We start from the raw sequence: 18,663 nt of genomic DNA, 5'->3' as shown, positions 1-18,663 counted from the left end.
ATAAAATACAGACCACGTTATACAAGAAACCCACAGACCAACATACATATCTGCACAGAACCAGCAATCACCCGAAACACACCAAAAAAGCTGTGATATACAGCCAAGCCCTCAGATACTACCGAATTTGCACTGAAGAGAACACCTGGGATCGCCACCTCACCGATCTTAAAAAGGCTTTCACCCAACAGGGACACTCCTTCAGAGAGATAGATCAGATGTTTGAAAGACCCACCCGGATACCACGTGAAGAACTGCTGCAGTACAGAAGAAACCCCCCCACAAATTGCACACCGCTGGTTATGACATATTAACCCTCCCTCAAACACATACGGAAAATCCTCAAAGAATTGCAGCCCATACTAGAAAGAGACCCTATTCATCAAAAGATCTTCCCAGAGCCACCCATCCTAGCCTTCGAACAAGCACCGAACCTCGCTAACCTCATCACCAGAAGCAAACTTCCTCAAGCCCAGAACACACCAAATGGATCCAGGCTGTGCCATGACAAGAAATGCAAAACCTGCCAACACATCTCCACCACCCCCACAATTACTACACCCCACAAAAGAGCCATCAGCATTCGTGGAGCTTACAGCTGCCAACTGTGCACCAGAATGAACGCACACCGGAAATCTATCAAAGACAGGAATACCCAATTACCGGTGGGGGCCCATTTCTCACAAGAAAACCACTCTCTCTCCAATCTCTCAGTCCTGATCCTCAAAGGAAACTTACAAAACACTTCCCAGAGACGAGTCTATGAACTCCACTTCATCAACCTCCTGGATACTAAAAATCATAGACTAAATATAGACATTGGATTTATGACACATTATAACCTACCTGACATCTGACTCCCCAGGTATCTCTCCACTATTCATCCCCCTTCTCTCTACCCCCACCCCTCTGCCTGTCTCTCACCCATTGACTCCTCAATCTACATTTTCACTGACTACCTGTCTTGTATGCAGGCCAGCCCAGCCCCTGGCTTCTTTACTTTTCATTCCATCCAGGAAGAGCACACACCAACTGCTGAAACTTCCTTCGCCTGATGAAGAGTTTTTGAACCCGAAAGCTTGCTTAATAATTGTTTTCCAACTGTTTAAGTTGGTTTAATAAAAGATATCAGATTCACCCAAAGAACCTTGTCTGCCTTTGACATAGTGTCACACCCATATCTTATAAATAAACTAAAAAACTGCAATGCAGATTATTACACAGTCTGGTGGGTGGAAAATTGGTTTATGGGACGCACCCAGACGGGTCAGTTTCTACCTCGAGAAATGTAGGCAGTGGAGTCCCCCAAGGCTCTGTCCTGGGACCGGTACTATTCAATATTTTCATTAGTGACTTGGATGAAGGAGCAGTAAGCAACCTGCCCAAGTTTGCTGATGACACAAAACTATGGTGGGGGGTAAACACAATAGAGGGCAGGGAGCAAATCCAAGCGGATTTGGACAGGCTGGGGAGGTAGGCAGAACAGAATAGGATGAAGTTTAACAAGGATAAGTGTCATGGTGTTGCACCTGGGGAAGAAGAATCATCAGGACTCCTATAGTCTGGGAGGGACCATTCTAAGCAGCACAACTGCAGAAAGAGACCTCAGAGTGATAACTGACTCCAAAATGAACATGAGTCACCAATGTGATGAGGTAATAAGTAAAGCTAATTGCACTCTTTCTTGCATAAGTAGGTGCATCACAACAAGGTCTAGGGAGGTGATACTTCCCCTCTATGCGGCATTGGTCAGGCCGCAGCTAGAGTACTGTGTCCAGTTTTGGTTGCTGCACTTCAGGAGGGATGTGGATAACCTGGAAAGGGTTCAGAGGAGGGCCACTCATCTGGTTAAAGGCCTACAGAAAAAACCCTATGTGGGCCTATTGGGAGACTTGAACCTCTTTAGCCTCCACATGAGGAGGCTGAGAGGTGATCCTGGGGCTGCCAACAAACTCATCGGGGGTGGGGTTAGCAGGAAGTGGGGGATATGATGTTTACCAGGGCAACAGTTGGGGTAACTAGAAACAATGGACACAAGTTAAAAGAGAGCAAATTCAGGCTGGACATCAGGAAAAAGTTCTTTACAGTGAGGGTTGCCAAAATATGGAATAAGCTTTCAAGGGAAGTAGTGTTGTCCCCTTCCTTGGAAATATTAATAAGGAGATTGGACAGACACCTGGCTGGGGTCATCTGACCCCAGTGCTCTTTCTTGCCCAGTGCAGGGGGTCGGACTCGATGATCTAATAGGTCCCTTCCGACCCCAATAACTATGAAACTATATCTAATACTTCCAGCTTGAGCCTTAAAAAACCAAACAAAAACAAAACAAAACCAAATCAGAATGAAACATTTCTAATAAGACCATATGGAAAAATAATCTGTTCTATACATCAAAATCTTTCAATATGGCTATATTAGTTTGACTATAACTTTCATTAAAAAAAAAAAAATCACCTTTTGTTTAGGATCAAGGTTGGAAAATTTAAAAATAAGTAAGTATGAAAAACTGAAAAGGGAAATTTAGAATGGAAATTAGAATTCAACTGTAATAAAGTATGGATTACTGTAGATGTATCCTAGCATGTACAGACTCACATATCTGCCTTACCTTTCATCCCCATTGTGTGAGAACACTCAACTATTCCAATACAACCAGTTTTTTTGTTTAAACACAGATCTTATTTTCTTAGAATTGCAACAATACTTGCCACTTGCAAAAGATATATGCTACAAGAAGTTAAATTCATGCAACAGCAATACAAAAAAATAGGATTCTGATTTTCACACTACATCTATTAAGACTTGTCAGTTAAACAGGATGTTTCAGAACTCCACTGCATTCATTAAAATAAAAAATAATGAAGTAGTCTGCCAAAGTGATTCAGTATTTACAGCAGGAAAAATCCCTGTTATTTTCTGAGGCATGCCACAATCTAAATGGTGTACAGTGCGCTACAAAAAATTAATTACAAATAAGAGAAATATTTACAGAGGCAGGAATTATTTTAAGAATTCTTGAGACTTGTTCACATCTATAAAGAAGAAAAGTACATTTTCTTACTAATCTTCTACTACAGTCATATGTCACAAAACTGGAATAGTGAGCTAAACTAGGAGCTGCTGTAAGACCTCTGAAATTCTAAGGCAGCCTATGTTTATACAACAAGCAGACTCTTGTTATTAATAACTAGATATTTCCATTACTGGTATTACAAGTATTTGATATGTAGATGGGATACTTTCTTTTGTTTTAAAGAATCTGTTTTCCAAGCAGATGCTATTAAACACTCAATAACTTTTACACACTAAATAACTAAAGCCTTCAAGGGGTGTTGTACCAGAGGTTGCTTGCTTCTTGCTTACAACAATTCTCAAGTAGAGAAAATTTTAATATTCATTCTTTTGTTCATATTTTTTTAAATAAAATTGTTTTACCTCATTGAGAAGTTGTATACATCTTTTCATTGACAATCACTGCTTCCCCAAGAGCTTAATAGCTAATAACACTGCTCTCTGCCAAACATTTTTTCATAATCAGCAGAAGTTAAGAATGATAAGAACTCCTATTCCACTTCATTCTTGAACAAAACTCAGCAGCATTACAAGGAAAAAATTAAAAAAAAAAAAAGTAAACAAAAATCTTCCGAAGCTCACTATAATCTCACTGCTATTTTAAGATGATAAAAGAATATGATTTTAACTAATGCAGTTCTAATACAGTTAGTATGAACAAAAAAGGCCAAAAAGCTTTAACTAATCAGTACTGCAAACTTGCTCTTAAGTAATCTTTACCACTGTTTTATAACAACATGGATCTAAATAACAGTTCTCAGACAAGAAACAAATGCACCTGTCCACAGCAGGCAATGAAACTGCTAAAACCCACAAGTTACTTTGTTCAGAAGTATAATTAAGGGCATACTCCTTACAAACAAGTATGACTGAAAAGGCAAAGGCATCCAAGCATACAGTCAGTCTAGTAACCAGACACCTGACCCAAAGTCAATTTTTTGCTGCTGCAACTGCTAGCAGTTAAATACACCAAAAGGCAAAAGAACTGGCTGGCTGAGGGGACCAGATGTGATGCTGGAAAAAAATATATTCTGTTGCTTGATACTTGGACTCACCACCTGCTAAAATGCAACAGCTTTGACTTCAATGCTATAAAAAACATTACACACCAAGATATGCTACTAAACTTATATGGAAGCCTGCAATATTTCAATTACTTCTTGATAAAAAGCACATTTACAACAAATTGCACAATTAGATAAACTGCTAAAATTTCTTACCCCTGTACAGTTGAGGTACCAGTACTAATAATGCTACGTCATGCTGGGGAATAAGAAAAGTACAAAACAGTATGTTTTTTTGGCAAAGTAGAGAAGAGCTCATCCATTTGACCATCTGTGCAGGAAGATTCTAATATTTAACCCATCATGTCGGAATTATATTCTAATATCAAACAATTTTTTAAAGAATTAAATTGCATTACAATCTCAAAGGTAAATATTATCACAACATTTAAAATTAAAAATATTTTGTTGAGTTGAAGTTGGGCTTCCAGATCTGATTTGGGAGGGAGAAGGTGGATGAACATTCATGTGGAAAGACCATTGGTATATGCAGCTGGTGGAAGTTGTAAGACAGGGTTGCATGAACAATTTCACATTTCTTCTCTTCTCTAAATTTTAGATGTATTTAATGAGAGTGAAAATGTAAAAGCAAATTAGTTCACCATTCCAGCTGCACATTACGTTCTTTTCCCAAAAAACTTACTTTCAAAAATCAGGCAGATGATGGTTAAGTGGTTAGAAAGACTGAGTTGTATAAAACCAAAATAAAAATAAAATTCCAATAACTTTCTAGAGCCATTAAGTCACTTCCTCTACCTCATTCTCCTCTTTTGTCCTCTAATGTTTTAAATTCACTATTTTGGTTCAATTCAGCTAGCCTCTTTGGAGCCAAAATCATGACTATCTATCACTATACAGCCTCAATCCTTTTCTGTAATGTCTGGAGAATCTGGGTGATACCAGAAGATTAAAAGATAATAACAACAGATAAAGCATATCAACCATGGAGAGGGTGTGGTAGGATGGTCTCTTGTGAAGCACAGGCTCAGGAAGTCTGGATTCAATTTCTAGCTGTAGCCAAAATTTGCTTTATGAATATTTAAACTCATGTTTTATACTTTTAACTTTCTAAATAATAGCACCTAAAAATCAAGTTTTCCAATCTAGTTACCTGGAAATGTGTCTTAATCTCTGTACCCAGCTCTGCATCCTTGAAGTGTCCATTTTGGGGAAGAAGGAATATTATCACAAACATTATTTGAGAACTGTTGGACTCATGGGGATATTGCCGGAATAAATGCATTTATGCTCATCAGTGCATTAATGCTACAGGCAAATGTACAGTTTGCATCAGTGACATTTTATTGACACTGAAAGGTAGAATAGTCATCTTGGGTCTCATCCATTGTATTGTATTGGGCAATCATTTTGGAGAGAGTTTTAGACCTGATACATATTTTTCCCATGAAGAGCAGAGGAGGTAGGAATTTTATCTTTAGTTAATTGCTTTTTAGGAAGCCTGGTATTTTAAATGAAGAGAGATAATCTATACTCTCGCAATCTTCTCCCTTAGAGTTAGGGGAAGGAATAGTTTAGTTCCCTCCATGAAATATTATCATTTCTCTGCTCTGCTTTACTCTTATGTTTCCTTTATGCTCCCCTTTCTTAGACATGTAGACCCTGTCTAAGATGGAACATAAAGGGAGCATAATTTTCTGAGTCTGAAAAGACTGAGACCTCCAATTTAATATACAATTTTAACATTAAGATAGGCCCTGGGTATCAAGAAACACCATAATAGTCCATTAGGATTATTACTCATTTCTTTATTTTTGGAATATTTTTCATTGTCTAGTGATCCTTCATCCTCCCTTTCCTCTCCCCGCCACAGCACAAACAATTCTTGTGATTTATTCCTCTTCCCCCAAAATTCACTTGAGATTCACAGTAAGGCAACATATAGTGAAGTATTATGTTAAACATCAAGTCCCATAGTAACTACAATTCGATAACATATCACAATGAGCAAGTTTGCTTCCATAGACAAACTTAGAACCCATCAATTTCCATTGACAACCCTGTCAAATTCAGTGGGACTGCACCCACACATAAGTGGTTGCAGGATCAGGGCTCTCGTTTATTAAGGAATGATTTTGAGAGAAAGAAAACCTTGCTGATTTGACACTCCATGTGGAAGGGAATGATGGGAAGGAAAGGAGGCATTTCCCAAGAAGAATATGGAGAAAAACATATCCATATAGATAAATGCAATTTTAAGATCTTTAAAAGGCATGTCATAAATAATGCATAATTAAAAAAAGAAAGCAAAAGTAAATTAAGCAATATACAATGACCAAAGCTATTTCGATTTTTAAGAAATTTATTAAAATACTTTACATCTGGATTAACTTTTTGTTCAATATCTGGGAACTGGAAGGATTTTGAATAAAAGGAAGCCTAATTTTAAGGTAGTGTCATTTTTTATTCTACACTGAAATGCTAATTTACAAGTACTTACACTAGCGCGTCTTAAAAATTTAAGCAGATATTTGTCAAATTTTATAGAAACAATATAGGAGAGGCAATATTTCTGTCTTCTCTCAAGGTAAGAGGACCAACATCGTAAAAGTCTGTATAAATTGAAACATGAATCTTTTCTAATTGTATGCAATGGTTCCTTAAAATACAAGGCTTAACTGAAGCTGACCTCAAGTCTTTTTAAAATATCAAGTATACCTCAATGAAAATTAATTTCTTGTTAAAACAAATCTAAAGCCAATTAGGCCTTTATTTGTTATGCGTAACATTTTCAATTACCCTTAAAATACATTAGAAGTCTATGATATACCACAGTATGCTGAATTTATTCTTTGATACTTTCATTACAAAATAGTACAGAGTACATTCTGAAGTTTCTGCAATATGCTAAACAGAGGAATAAAATATGCAATTGTAAATGTTGTACATACTATAATTTGTAATGTCTTGCTAGAGTGGTACTTTGCTTAATATCCCTGTGGTTGCAGTGTTTGAACACTGAGTATCTGGCATGTATCCATAAAAATAAAGTCCCCCAAAGTACATTCTGCATGTGTTAAGTTGATCAGTGCAAGAGACCAGCATAGGTACAGATGCTGTCAGGCCATCAGAACTTTTTTACTCTTTTGCTAGTAAATAAAAATTGGTGCAAAGGGCTTTCCTTAAGCAAACAACTGTAACAGAATAAAGCAAATATTTTCAGATAAAATGCAACATTCAATGCCACTTGTAGACAGCACACACAAGTGTTTTTGGACCTTGCCATTCTGAGTACTTTACTGTGTCAATATGCAAAACAAAATAAGTCTGTTAAAAAGCTGTGTATTTGGTATCAGTTCATACTCTTTTAAATGGCAGGATTGTAAATATTTTTTCTTCATTATCACCCTGACAGTAAATAACAAACTTTACAGGTGTGATTTAATCAATAGAAAAATGCCATGAATCGCACAATTTTTGCCTATATTAAACAAAATCAGTAATAAAAAAAACTCATGTACCAGGAAGCAAAGGAACAAAATTGTTGAACTAAGGTTCATCAAAACAGAGTTCAAGATCATTTGGGTTATATTTTATGACAGTTCATGTATTTGCACTACAGTCCTATGTAATCTAACTAAGTTTTCTTATCTTGAAAAGTGTTGTATAATAAATTCCCATTTATTGCATGTTTCGAAACACTGACAAAGGGCACACAATACTACTTCAGTAATAAATTCTACCCAACCACATGTAGAAATCCTTTTGGCAATCCATATATACCTAAGGTAGTTTGATATTGGTTATAATTTTAACACTTTGGGTGCCTATACATGTGCAGTGACGCTGCTCTGACACACTGCAATTACATCAATCGAGTCTGCTGGAATGTGGTAATTAACGCGCTCCAGCAGACTCCAGCGTTATGTGCATCAGTGTCCCTGCACTGAAAAACAGTGGCAGGGGCGCTTTAACTAAAGCTCATTCAAGGAACTTTAGTTTAATGTGATACACATGATGCTCAGGGTACTTTAATTAGAGCGCCTCCGAGAGGGATGCTTTTAATTAAAAGTGCCCCTCCTCGCCACTCTTGAAGCATGTCTATAAATGCCCTTTTGGTCTTTAAAAGATTGTCAATAAGAATACTCATCTGGCATACAGATCACTAGTTAATCTCTTCTAAATTCGAATTACATTCAAGTGGAAAGAAAATATAAAAGTATACAAGCAACAAAGCACATGAAGTAATTCACCAAGTGAAAATTATTGAGTGAAACAGTGCTATACCAAAAATTAACTTGAAAAGCTAGTTAAATTATGTATGTTAGGTATGTGAAAAAATATATAAAATTAATCTTATAATATATTGTATCAAATGTGAATATAAGAAACTATAGTATAAGTATATTAAGAGAAAAACAGTTAAAGTGGACATCACCAATATGTTGCTGACCTTAAAAATTCAATATTCTTTCTAAGCTCTTCTCCTGATTCTGTAAGTCTTAGGATATTAACAGCCTGAAACAAAGATAAGAATAATGATTAAATACTAGCTTCTCAACTAACTCACACTATAACACAGCCGAGGTGATGAGCTTCTCTACAGCTATAATTTCAACCACTGGAAACACTAAGGTTATTTAAGGACATATTATGCAGACAAAACCAAGAGGGATGCCATAAAGAACATATGCAGCTGCAAAAAAACCCAAAACTGCTTGTTTTTTTAAAACAGGTTGGACTGGTGAAAGTAACTTTACAAGTGATGTGGGCTTCACTGTATATGCTATGAATATGTGCTTGGGAATCCCCCAGAAGCTGATAGGGAGAGGGGAGGGAGGATTAATGTTGTTCCCATTTGATTCTAGGAATGAATTGATCAGGATTTTCTGGGGTTGTTTCCATTAGTAGAAATCGATGATGTGTGTCAGGAATTTCCTTGGTGCAGAACTGTATATCTCTGTACATTCATACTGTGTTTGAGAAAACAGCAGGCAGCCCATATGCCTACAACTTCCAAACTTGCTTTTCCAGCCTGTCCTGTGCCACAAGGAACAGGCTCTATTCCCTCTAACGGAAAAGGTTATCATTGCTTCCCTGGCTTTCTGCTCATGTCTTCTTTACCTTCTCCTTTCGATCATCAGATTCAGCTCCAATTAATCAACATCCCAGCTCTTGCTCTTGGTACCAGTCTCCCAAAACCATATGACCCCAACAGCTTAGTGGTTGATTGCCTCAGTCCAGATCTTCAAAACATATTTTGATTCCTAGCTCTTGCCTAAGTCAATGGGCCTTAAGTGCCTAAACACCACTGACAGACACTGAGGAACTGCACATTTTTGTGTTCCGAGTAGTGGTTTCCATTATTCCCAGTTACCTTATACCATAAAAGGAATTTAATTGCTTCTTCCACTTAGCATGAAGAAAGGGTGGCTAGTATGCCCATCATCTTCACTGAGGTCTGTGATTGCGGATAGATCAAAGACATGTTTGATGGCAGCTATTAACATCTTTCATTCATGCTCTCTTTAATTTTATGCTGTTTAACAGCATCTCTTTAATTGTCTGCTGCAATTATATTAGCTACTCCAGCCACAACAAATTACAGATTCATGCTTATCAGTTGAAATCAGGAATAGCAACTCCTGTTTGCTAAGAAAGGCAGTGTCTTCATGCTCAAACTGACACATCAGGCTAACGGTCTCCACTCAACATTAATGTATGAATAACTGATGGGGACTGACAATGACTGTCTTAATTCTCTACTTGAAAAGATCACTAAACACCTAAGAATATGCAGACAATGAGAAGAGTTGACCAGCTGAACTTTTCAACCAAGAGTTATTCAGACAACAGCTGTAAAGTGATTTTGCTTTAAAAGCTACTAAACAGATTTAATTGATTGTTTTTAATGTTAAAATACCTTTAGGAAAATAAATGAATGCCCAACAATATTTGTTTTGGTTTTGTTTCCTCATGTCCAATGGATTAACTGAAGGCAATGAGGCTTAAAATTCAATTTTAGGTAGACAAACTGTATTATGTTGGTTTCCAGGAGACTTCAATGGGTTTTAAGAGCATGCTTAAAGTTAAGTACCTGCTTAAGTCTTATCCTAATGAAGGCAAACTTCCTGGGTGGTTATCCACATGATCTGGGGGGGCTGGGGTGTACTTTAATTAGAGTACCCAGAGTGTCTCGTGTATCAGCATCTCTGCACTTCAAAATGGCGCCGGGAGCACTTTAAAGCTCATTGAATGAGCTTTAGATAATGTGCCCCTGCTGCCATTTTGAAGTGCAGGAACAACGATACATGAGACATGGGAGGCTGCTGGAGTGCAGTAATTGCCATGTGCTAGAATTACAGTGTCGTAGCAGCTTCCCTGCTCATGTATAGGCACCCTAAGTGCCTAGGTACTCTCTAAAAGCAAGCTCTTACCTCTGCAGTCTACAGGGAATAAAATGGGTAACAACCATTCCTATATAACCAATTGATCCTGTCATCCTAGTCCTTCCTTTGACCTCTTAATTGTTTTACCTGTTTATGGACCTCATTACTGAATGGAATTTAATTTGTAAACTCATATTGAATTTAAATTGTAAACTCCTTGAAATGAGTAAACACTAAGTTAGGAACCAAATACCAATGTTGTAAAAAGGAAAATGTTCCCTATAATAAATATTTATGTCCAGATCCTGCAGGTGGCCTGTTGTGTATATGAAGCCCCACTGACCAAGCTTGTATGCATCAGAACTGCAGTCTTAGTTTCTTTTACCTTTAGATTTTCATTCTACCACGATTACTAGTAATAACTGTTAAAAACTTTCTTGGAATATGTTTCTCTAACAAACAACAAAGAGACAGAGTTCTCAATTCCTTGGGAAGAACCTGAAAAAAAGAAAACTGATTCTTAGATGAAAAAGGATTGAAATTAAGATGTATGTCAAAGTTTCAAGTTTTACCCTTATATGTTCATTTTCTGATGGGCTGGATGCTTCACTTTCTCTTTTTAATTTTCCTACAGTGAAAGAAAGGGAGTGCCCCAATCTGACAATGATTTTTCTCTCTCTAATACTTTAAATACCAAAAAACCTATACAGGATTAATTTCTTGTAGTGGATGTACTGGATGTAATTTCAGTGTGGGATTTTCCAATATAATTTGGAGTAACAGAAGGAAAACAAACAGGATTACAGTAGTTTTGAAGTTCAATTGTAAATACAGTTCTTCCAAGCTATCTTGCATCTTCTACCTGGTTTCAAGTTTTAAAAAGGCTAATCAAAGCTAAAATGACAAAATACAATTAACTTCATGAAGTGCGTCATTCTAAGAGGGTGTGTGGACAAAAGTTTTGAAAATGTTCTTGCCATGGAGCCAACCTGCTTCTTAATTGGGAAAAAATTGCACCACATTTGCATAACACAAGTTTAAATCATCACTGCTTGTTTGAAAATGGAGCACCTGACATTTGCCATTTTCCTCCAGAAGTCATGCATCCTTACTCTCCCAGCAGCAACTGAGGGAGCAGCTATTAATTTCAATTCTTCTGATGGGGGGCATGAATCTTATCTTGTCCAGGGAATGACCTCTCTCTTCCATGGTTGGCAAATGCTGCCTTTTGTAAGAAAAAGTTCAGCTTCCTACTGGTACAAGCTGATTTTCTAAGCAAGGAGACCTGCTATCACACCTTGTTGTTTGAAGAGACAGAAAAGTATAGCAGTCACCTCCCACCCAGCAGTTACATCACCAGTCCACAGTTAAATGTTACATAATTAAATGCATGTTATGTTTTCTTTCACTACCCATTTCTTTAGGGACCTATAAGCAGGCAGAACCAGGACAGGAGGACTAAGAAAGAAATGTTTCCATTACTTTGCAAGGAAGAGACAGACGGAGGACAAGAGGATGAGGAATCAGATAGAGGACAAGAGGTGGCAGAGACGGTGGGGGAAAGGGGCAGAAAATAAAAGGAAATAGGTATTTCAGGAAAGAAAACACAGGAATAGAAAGAGAGACCTGGGAGAGAAATCCCATACCTCCAGTAAGAGAAAATGGAAAAGCTCTTGACAACACACTGTACCAGAAGGAGTGAAAGGAAGATGCTTCCTGAAGTTGCTGGAAATAGGGCACAAACCTTTCACCTTCTCCCCCAAATGCAACAGATGAGAGAGCAAACAAGCTAGCTTTCCTACAAGAACAGTAGAACTTTTGCAACTTAGTTCTTACAATGTCATCCTCTAGGACAAAAATTGGCTCTTACAACAAATGGTCTCACATATTTACTATATTTACTTACATATCACATGCACCGTTCCCCCATTGGGGTATGCATCTTCAGTAGGGAAGCTGATTTTTCTTCGTTAGAATAGAAGCAGGGAGACACTGGCTCTAATACTGCCAAGATGGCTGCTGCTTCTTTGCGGTTCCAGCAAGAAGGGCCCGAGTGCTGTGCTAACCCTTTCAAAGCTAACATAGCTATTGGCTGAGCACTGTAGCTTGTACCTAAACTGGTACAGGGCAAGTGAGCTGCTGCATGCAATCTGTATCCTGATGAGATTTGTGGTGTGTAGTATTACCATATTTCCAGTTAAAAGAGAATTTCCGGGGGGGGGAGGGGGGAGAAGAGAAGTGGAAGGGGGTATATGATTGTGGTGGGGGGCAGTGATATGCCCATGCCTTGCTCTTGCCCCTCACTCCCAACCCACAGTACCCTGCCCCTCAGATCATGCCGATTCCCCTTACTTCCAAACAGCAGCCCCCCGACCCTGCTGATACCCCTCACTCCTGACCTGCACTCTCCTCCCCACTCTGACTTGCCAGCACCCCTCACTCCCAACCCGCAGCCCCCTGCCTCTCCCAGCCCTGCTGCCCACACAGCTCCCTGCTGCCCTGAAGAACCTCCCATTCCCTTCCTCTACCTTCCTGCCCTGCTGCATCCCCAGTGCCAGTAGGCACACACGCATGTGCTCACATGCTTACCTGCCTGCAGTTGCCAGGGCCCGTGCACAGAGCACGTGATGCCCTGGCCTCCAATCACCTTCCCCCACTCTCCCCAGCCCCAAACAGCTCTTTTTTGGGGCAAACTGGGAAGTGCTGGGAAAGTGGAGGCAAACTCAAAATCAGCAACACTTCTGGGCATTTTTTAAAAATGCCCAGAAGGAATTGGGAGGACCCAAAAAAGAGGACAGGCCCGGGAAAACCTGGATGTATGGTAACTCTAGTGGTGTGGAAACAACACTCCAATCTTTACAGGAACTTATATAAAGAAATATTTACAGGAAAGAAATAATAGTCTTGCTACTGCTTTTGTAGGAGTCTGGAGCCTAGCTTTGTTGATGTCCTACTAACCAGGAAGGCCCTGCTGCTTCACTCAGACTATCTTGCTTTCTGGACACTTTATATTTCCAGGGGAACTTATTCTATGTTACAAAGTCCACCATGACTTCTGGAAAAATCTTGTTTTTTGCATTCCACCTTCCAAAATTAAGGGGTATTTGTATACATGCACATACTGTAGCAGTGGGTGCTGTGAAAAGTGCCTGGCGCTGTAGTGCATGCAGATGCATAAGTGGCGAAATGTGTGTCAGCACTGAGAAAATGGCAGTGGCGTACTTTTGAACTAAAACACATCGGAGGTACTTTAGTTCAAAAGTGCACTGCTGACATTTTCTGTGCAATGACACGCATTTCACCAGTTATACAACTGCACGCTGTGCATTGCAGTTTGCATGAGCTTGCGTGTGGAGCAGAGGATCTCTGGCACTTAGTGGGATGAAAATGTGTGTATAAATGCCTCGGGTATATGTTATTTGGGAGCATGCGGTATGCAAAAAATAAAAGTATTTTTTTGCATGAAGATGACATGCATCAAAACTGTATGAAAAGTAGGCACAACCCCCAGAGTTCTTGTAAGATCTTACCTGGATATTCCTTCTCTGAAAAGATCCATAGAGTGGGGCAAGGGGAGCATTGATACTACAGCTCTGGGATCTGTACTGATCTCTGAATACAGCTGAAAGTGTTGGTCATGACTTACAAAAGCCATCCCTGAGAGATCTCCTCCCTCCTTGTCACATACTGCCACAGGTGTCCCTATGGTAAGATGAAACAGGATGCTGCTTTCCAAAAGGCTCCAGCTTTCCCCCACATGGGTCCAGCATGGCTTCCAATTGGTGACCCCTCTAGGCATATTGCAAAAGCCTTGTTTACTTAACAGGGCTTTGGGGAGAAGGATGAGCCTAAGCTGCTGGGTATGTTTTGAGAGCAACAGACTTTCCAGGAGTTTTTACTGTTTACCAGCTGAGGTAAACTCTCCTTTTCATTTTGATTATTTATGGCTGCCAGCTGGCAGTGTTAATTTATCTGTAATTAGCATTTATGAGAACAAATGGTTATTATAAATCTAATTATTGCCAGAGTTCTCAAGCTTTTGTATGGGCTATTTTTAAAGATAAGTCTAAAATAAATCAAATCAAGAGTTTCTGAATTACAATAATTTTATACACAGATATAACAGTTATAGTTGCTCAAGTATAGAATCAAATATTGAAGTGTACACCTTTACTGAAAGATAAAAAGCGCCTTAATAAACAAATAACTAAAAGACCTGATGAGATCAGTGGTGAAATATTTGAGTTTTCTCTTAAAAAATCTTGGGACAGATCCAAATTTAAGCGCTGAAATATCTTGTTGGTATGCCTCTAGGATAAAAGTGAATTAATTGTGTGGTATAAGCAGGGAGAGTGTCCAAATCAATTACAACATGAGTTAAGAAATTCATCTGCCTGGTATACTAATTAATATAAATGGGTAAGAGCTTGTAATATTATGTAGACTGTCCTCCAGGGGGATAATTCTAAATAAAAGGAACGGTACTTTTTTCTGAGATAAGTAACTGAATATAAAAACGATTCAAATTCTCAATGGAAAACTGCTATTACTAGCTACAAGTAAGAATGCCTAGCATTCTATAACATTGGACAAAAATTAATTCTTACAGTTCTAAATCTGTTTCAGGTTAATGTGCCTTCACTGGTTATGTTCACTTATTAAAGCATTAAGAATGTGTGTGCATACAGTAAAGTTTATCTATGACTTCTAAAATATTTTCTTTTTGCAGCATGTTAGCCATTAGTAAGTTTGAAGTCAAACTGGAATGTGAAATACACATTACTGCATCTAAACTTTATTTTTTTTTTCTTTGAAGTCGTTGTCTTAAGATAACTGTGTCTTAGACAATCAGTAAAATACCTAAATTTAATATGGCTTCATCTAACAAAGGAATCTTGTCCATATACCACCTCATTGAAAACCTGAATGTTGTAGGAGAAAACAATGAATATGTACAATTCTGGTAGCAATTGCTATTGCTGGGAGCAACTGCTATTCCTCCCAAGGAGAAATTGCTAAGATGCTTCTTATTATAACCTTACTTTCACACAACTTTCTGAAGCACGCAGCTTCAGAGCTAAAATTTTCTAGGCTCAGCATCTTTTAGTATTTTTGTTTGGAAAACTCATGGAAAATCCCTTCCACCTTTTTAAGTTACTGGAAAGTGAGCAAAAAGGGGACAATTTTTTCCTATTAAAAATGTTAAACACACATTTTTAAAAGGAATAAGAAGCTAGGGTCAGCATGACTCAACTTTTATAAGCATAAACTATATATGGTCACTTATTTAAATTTTTTAAATTTTATTTTAGAATATTAAGAGCGTTTGACAATGTCATGCTGATCTGTGGGAGTAATTACTTGTTGTTACATGAGAAGGTCAACTTCAAGATTAGAGACAACCTGCAAGGATGCAAAGCTTGAAAAGGTCACATTTACTAAAAGCGTCTGGAAGATGCATACCCTGCTCCATTCTGTGTTTTTATAACAGCTACGCCAAGACTAAAGCAGTTTAACTCAATTTGTGAAACCAACCAAGAGCCAGAAAACTGGTTCAAGGACTTAGGTTACTTTTACGGTGTTTTAAAATGTATGTATTTTTAAGGGGCTGTAAATGTACAGGTGGAAAAACAGCTGCAATCTTTAACACATCAAATACATCATATTTATATATGTATATTAAACTAAAATACATCAGGATTGTTATAGTCAAACCTACGAATCTATGCAAACACCACAAATCACTCTTACCTGGTAAATCTACTCCTTCTCCCAGACAGCTCATAGATTGTGGGCTCTTCTGGGCTCTTAAACAATGCACTTTATCAGCCCCCCAAGAAGGATATCAAGCTTCTTATAAAGCCATTGCATAAAACTAAAGGTTGCATAGAGGGTAGATGTAATGAGGTCCATGCAACAGGGAAGAGCCACAGACTTGGAGGAAGGAAGAACATTAGATTGCAGAGAGTAGATCTCTATAACCTGACAGAATCTGCAGCAGTAATACTGGGTCTATAAGGGTGCCTGTAGAAGTGCCGGGAGGCTGCTTGGAGCACATTTGATTAATCGAGCCTGCTGGAGTGTGCTAATTAGTGTGCTCCAGCCAGCCTCTGTGTCTCGTGTATCAGCGTTCCCATGTTTCAAAATGGCAGCGGGGGTGCTTTAACTAAAGCTCATTTCATAAACTTTAGTTAAAGTGCCTCTGTTGCCATTTTGAAGTGCAAGGATGCTAATACATGAGTTGCTGTGGCGCTTTAACTAGAGCAGCCTTTGGAGCTGCTCTAATTAAAGTGATCCCCTACTCCCACCTTCACAGCATGTTTAATAATGCTCTAAAAAAGGAAAGGAGATTACTGCTTTAAAAGCAGGAAACTCCAGCTGTGACACTGTCACACACTGTGTGGCAAGAAAGTGAAGAGACAGCTAAAACTGAATTTGCAGAATGAGTTAATTGTTAACCAGGCTAGGATTTGGCCAGGACACCTGAATTCATACCTTGAACCCAGGGCAAAAGGAAAACAGCTTCATACCCCATGCACTTACTATGTTGCCTACTGGTTTAATTTTGGAGGACAAACTTTAAAATAAAGTTTTTTTAAATACATACATAATATCAGTATGTTTCGTACAAGCTCCACTTCTGTACAAGAGATATCCTGTTGCAAAATGAAGCCCAGGGCTGAAGTCCACATCTCCCTGCACCCTTTCCCTCATTGCTTTGTGAATTCAAGGCACACCCATTGCTGCCTTCTCCTCCAAAGTAGGTCAAGTTATCAGTGAGTGGAACAGTTAGACAGCTAGGAGGGCTGTATTTTGAATATTGGTGTATTAGAACTGAATTGTGTGTGTCATATAGGTAAATGAGGAAAAGCACACTGATCATATATGCAAATCAGGGCACTAAATTATTTGCATAACATCTCCAGATTCCTTAATCTTTATTCTTAACATGTAAGCCAACTGGTGCCTATTAGGATTTACAAGTATGCTGTTTATAAATTATGTCAAAAGGTTAATGCCTTTTTAAAAGCACCCACAGGATAAACCATCAATCCTTCACCTCTACCATATTTACTTGCACATGACATGCACCTTCCCCCCACTCCCTGAAAATCACCTGGTGAAAAATGGAGGTGTGAACTTTAAATGGGGAAGTGTGGGAAGCAGAGGGCCAAATCCTGTAGAAGCCAAACTGCACGTTAAGCTGAGTAGATACTTAGTGTCACCTGCTGTCAGGTACAGGCCCATCTGGTTCAAAAAGAGGGGCTGGCCAGATCAGCTCCAGCAGGATTCTGGAAACTGAACTGCCTGGCCCCTTGTATCTTCTCAGGCTGGGTTGGCTGTATCCTGCAGGTAAACAAGTTACAGAGCATCCACAAGTTTTTGAGCTTCCCCTACTGCAGTTGCCTGTGTTTTCCCTGCAAAAATACTGTACTTACTGGTATTTTCAAGGAAAGATCTTTTTTCTTAATTCCACCTTTCAAAAACGAGGTGTGTGTCTTACTCAGGGGCATGTGGTAAGTGAGGAAATATGGTACTATGTATTGAACAAAAATTGACTTACGCCCAACTTGATCAAACATCACTGAGAACAGGAAGTCCCTTGGTGTCATGTAATATTCTCCATTATACTCCAATGATGCAAAATGCATAAAGCGTTGTTTTCGAATAGACAATTTTTCTGCCATTTCCTCATCAGCAACATCTTCCTTCTGAAACAGAGAAAAGATTGATGCAACAAAAATATGTTTTGGTTTTTAGACCAGAATTGTAATAAGGCAGGGTCATATGACGACTTTTATTATCACAGAATCAAAGAAAAATAGAATTGGAAGGGACCTCAGGAGATTATCTAGCCTAACCTCCTGCTCAAAGGACAAGATCATCCCAGTCTAAATCACTTCATCTAAGTGTTTGTCTAACCTGCTTTTAAAAGTTTCCAAGACTGGAGATACCACACCCTTTCTAAGTAATCTGTTCCAATGCGTAACCACCCTCAGAGTTATAAAGTTCCTTCTCATCTCAAACCTAAATTTCCTTGCTCCAATTTAGGACCTTTGCAATCACAGCCCTCCAGCAACAGAGCACACAGTCCAGAAGAAAAAGGTCTTGAAGAAGCCATTCAACTTTGGAAAAGGGCCAGAGGGCCACAGGACTGCAACAAGTGGTGCAAAAGGGAA

The 18,663-nt window shown here is 38.6% G+C and overlaps 1 protein-coding gene across 2 annotated transcripts in view; it reads right to left on the bottom strand.

Annotated features, from left to right (window-relative positions):
- The window catches only part of MICU2 (mitochondrial calcium uptake 2), a 230,159-nt gene that overhangs the window by 99,099 nt on the left and 112,397 nt on the right, over nucleotides 1-18,663 (bottom strand). For both annotated transcript variants that reach the window (XM_025196624.1, XM_025196623.1), the window contains exon 2: nucleotides 18,048-18,195. In XM_025196624.1, the coding sequence (XP_025052409.1) occupies nucleotides 18,048-18,171 (124 nt within the window). In that variant the 5' untranslated portion in view covers nucleotides 18,172-18,195. The remainder of the gene's footprint in view (nucleotides 1-18,047; nucleotides 18,196-18,663) is intronic.

This window comes from Alligator sinensis, unplaced genomic scaffold (genome assembly GCF_000455745.1).
Source record: "Alligator sinensis unplaced genomic scaffold, ASM45574v1 scaffold777_1, whole genome shotgun sequence".
In the NCBI taxonomy this organism is placed as follows: domain Eukaryota; kingdom Metazoa; phylum Chordata; order Crocodylia; family Alligatoridae; genus Alligator; species Alligator sinensis.
This window is presented reverse-complemented; position numbering and strand designations above follow the sequence as displayed.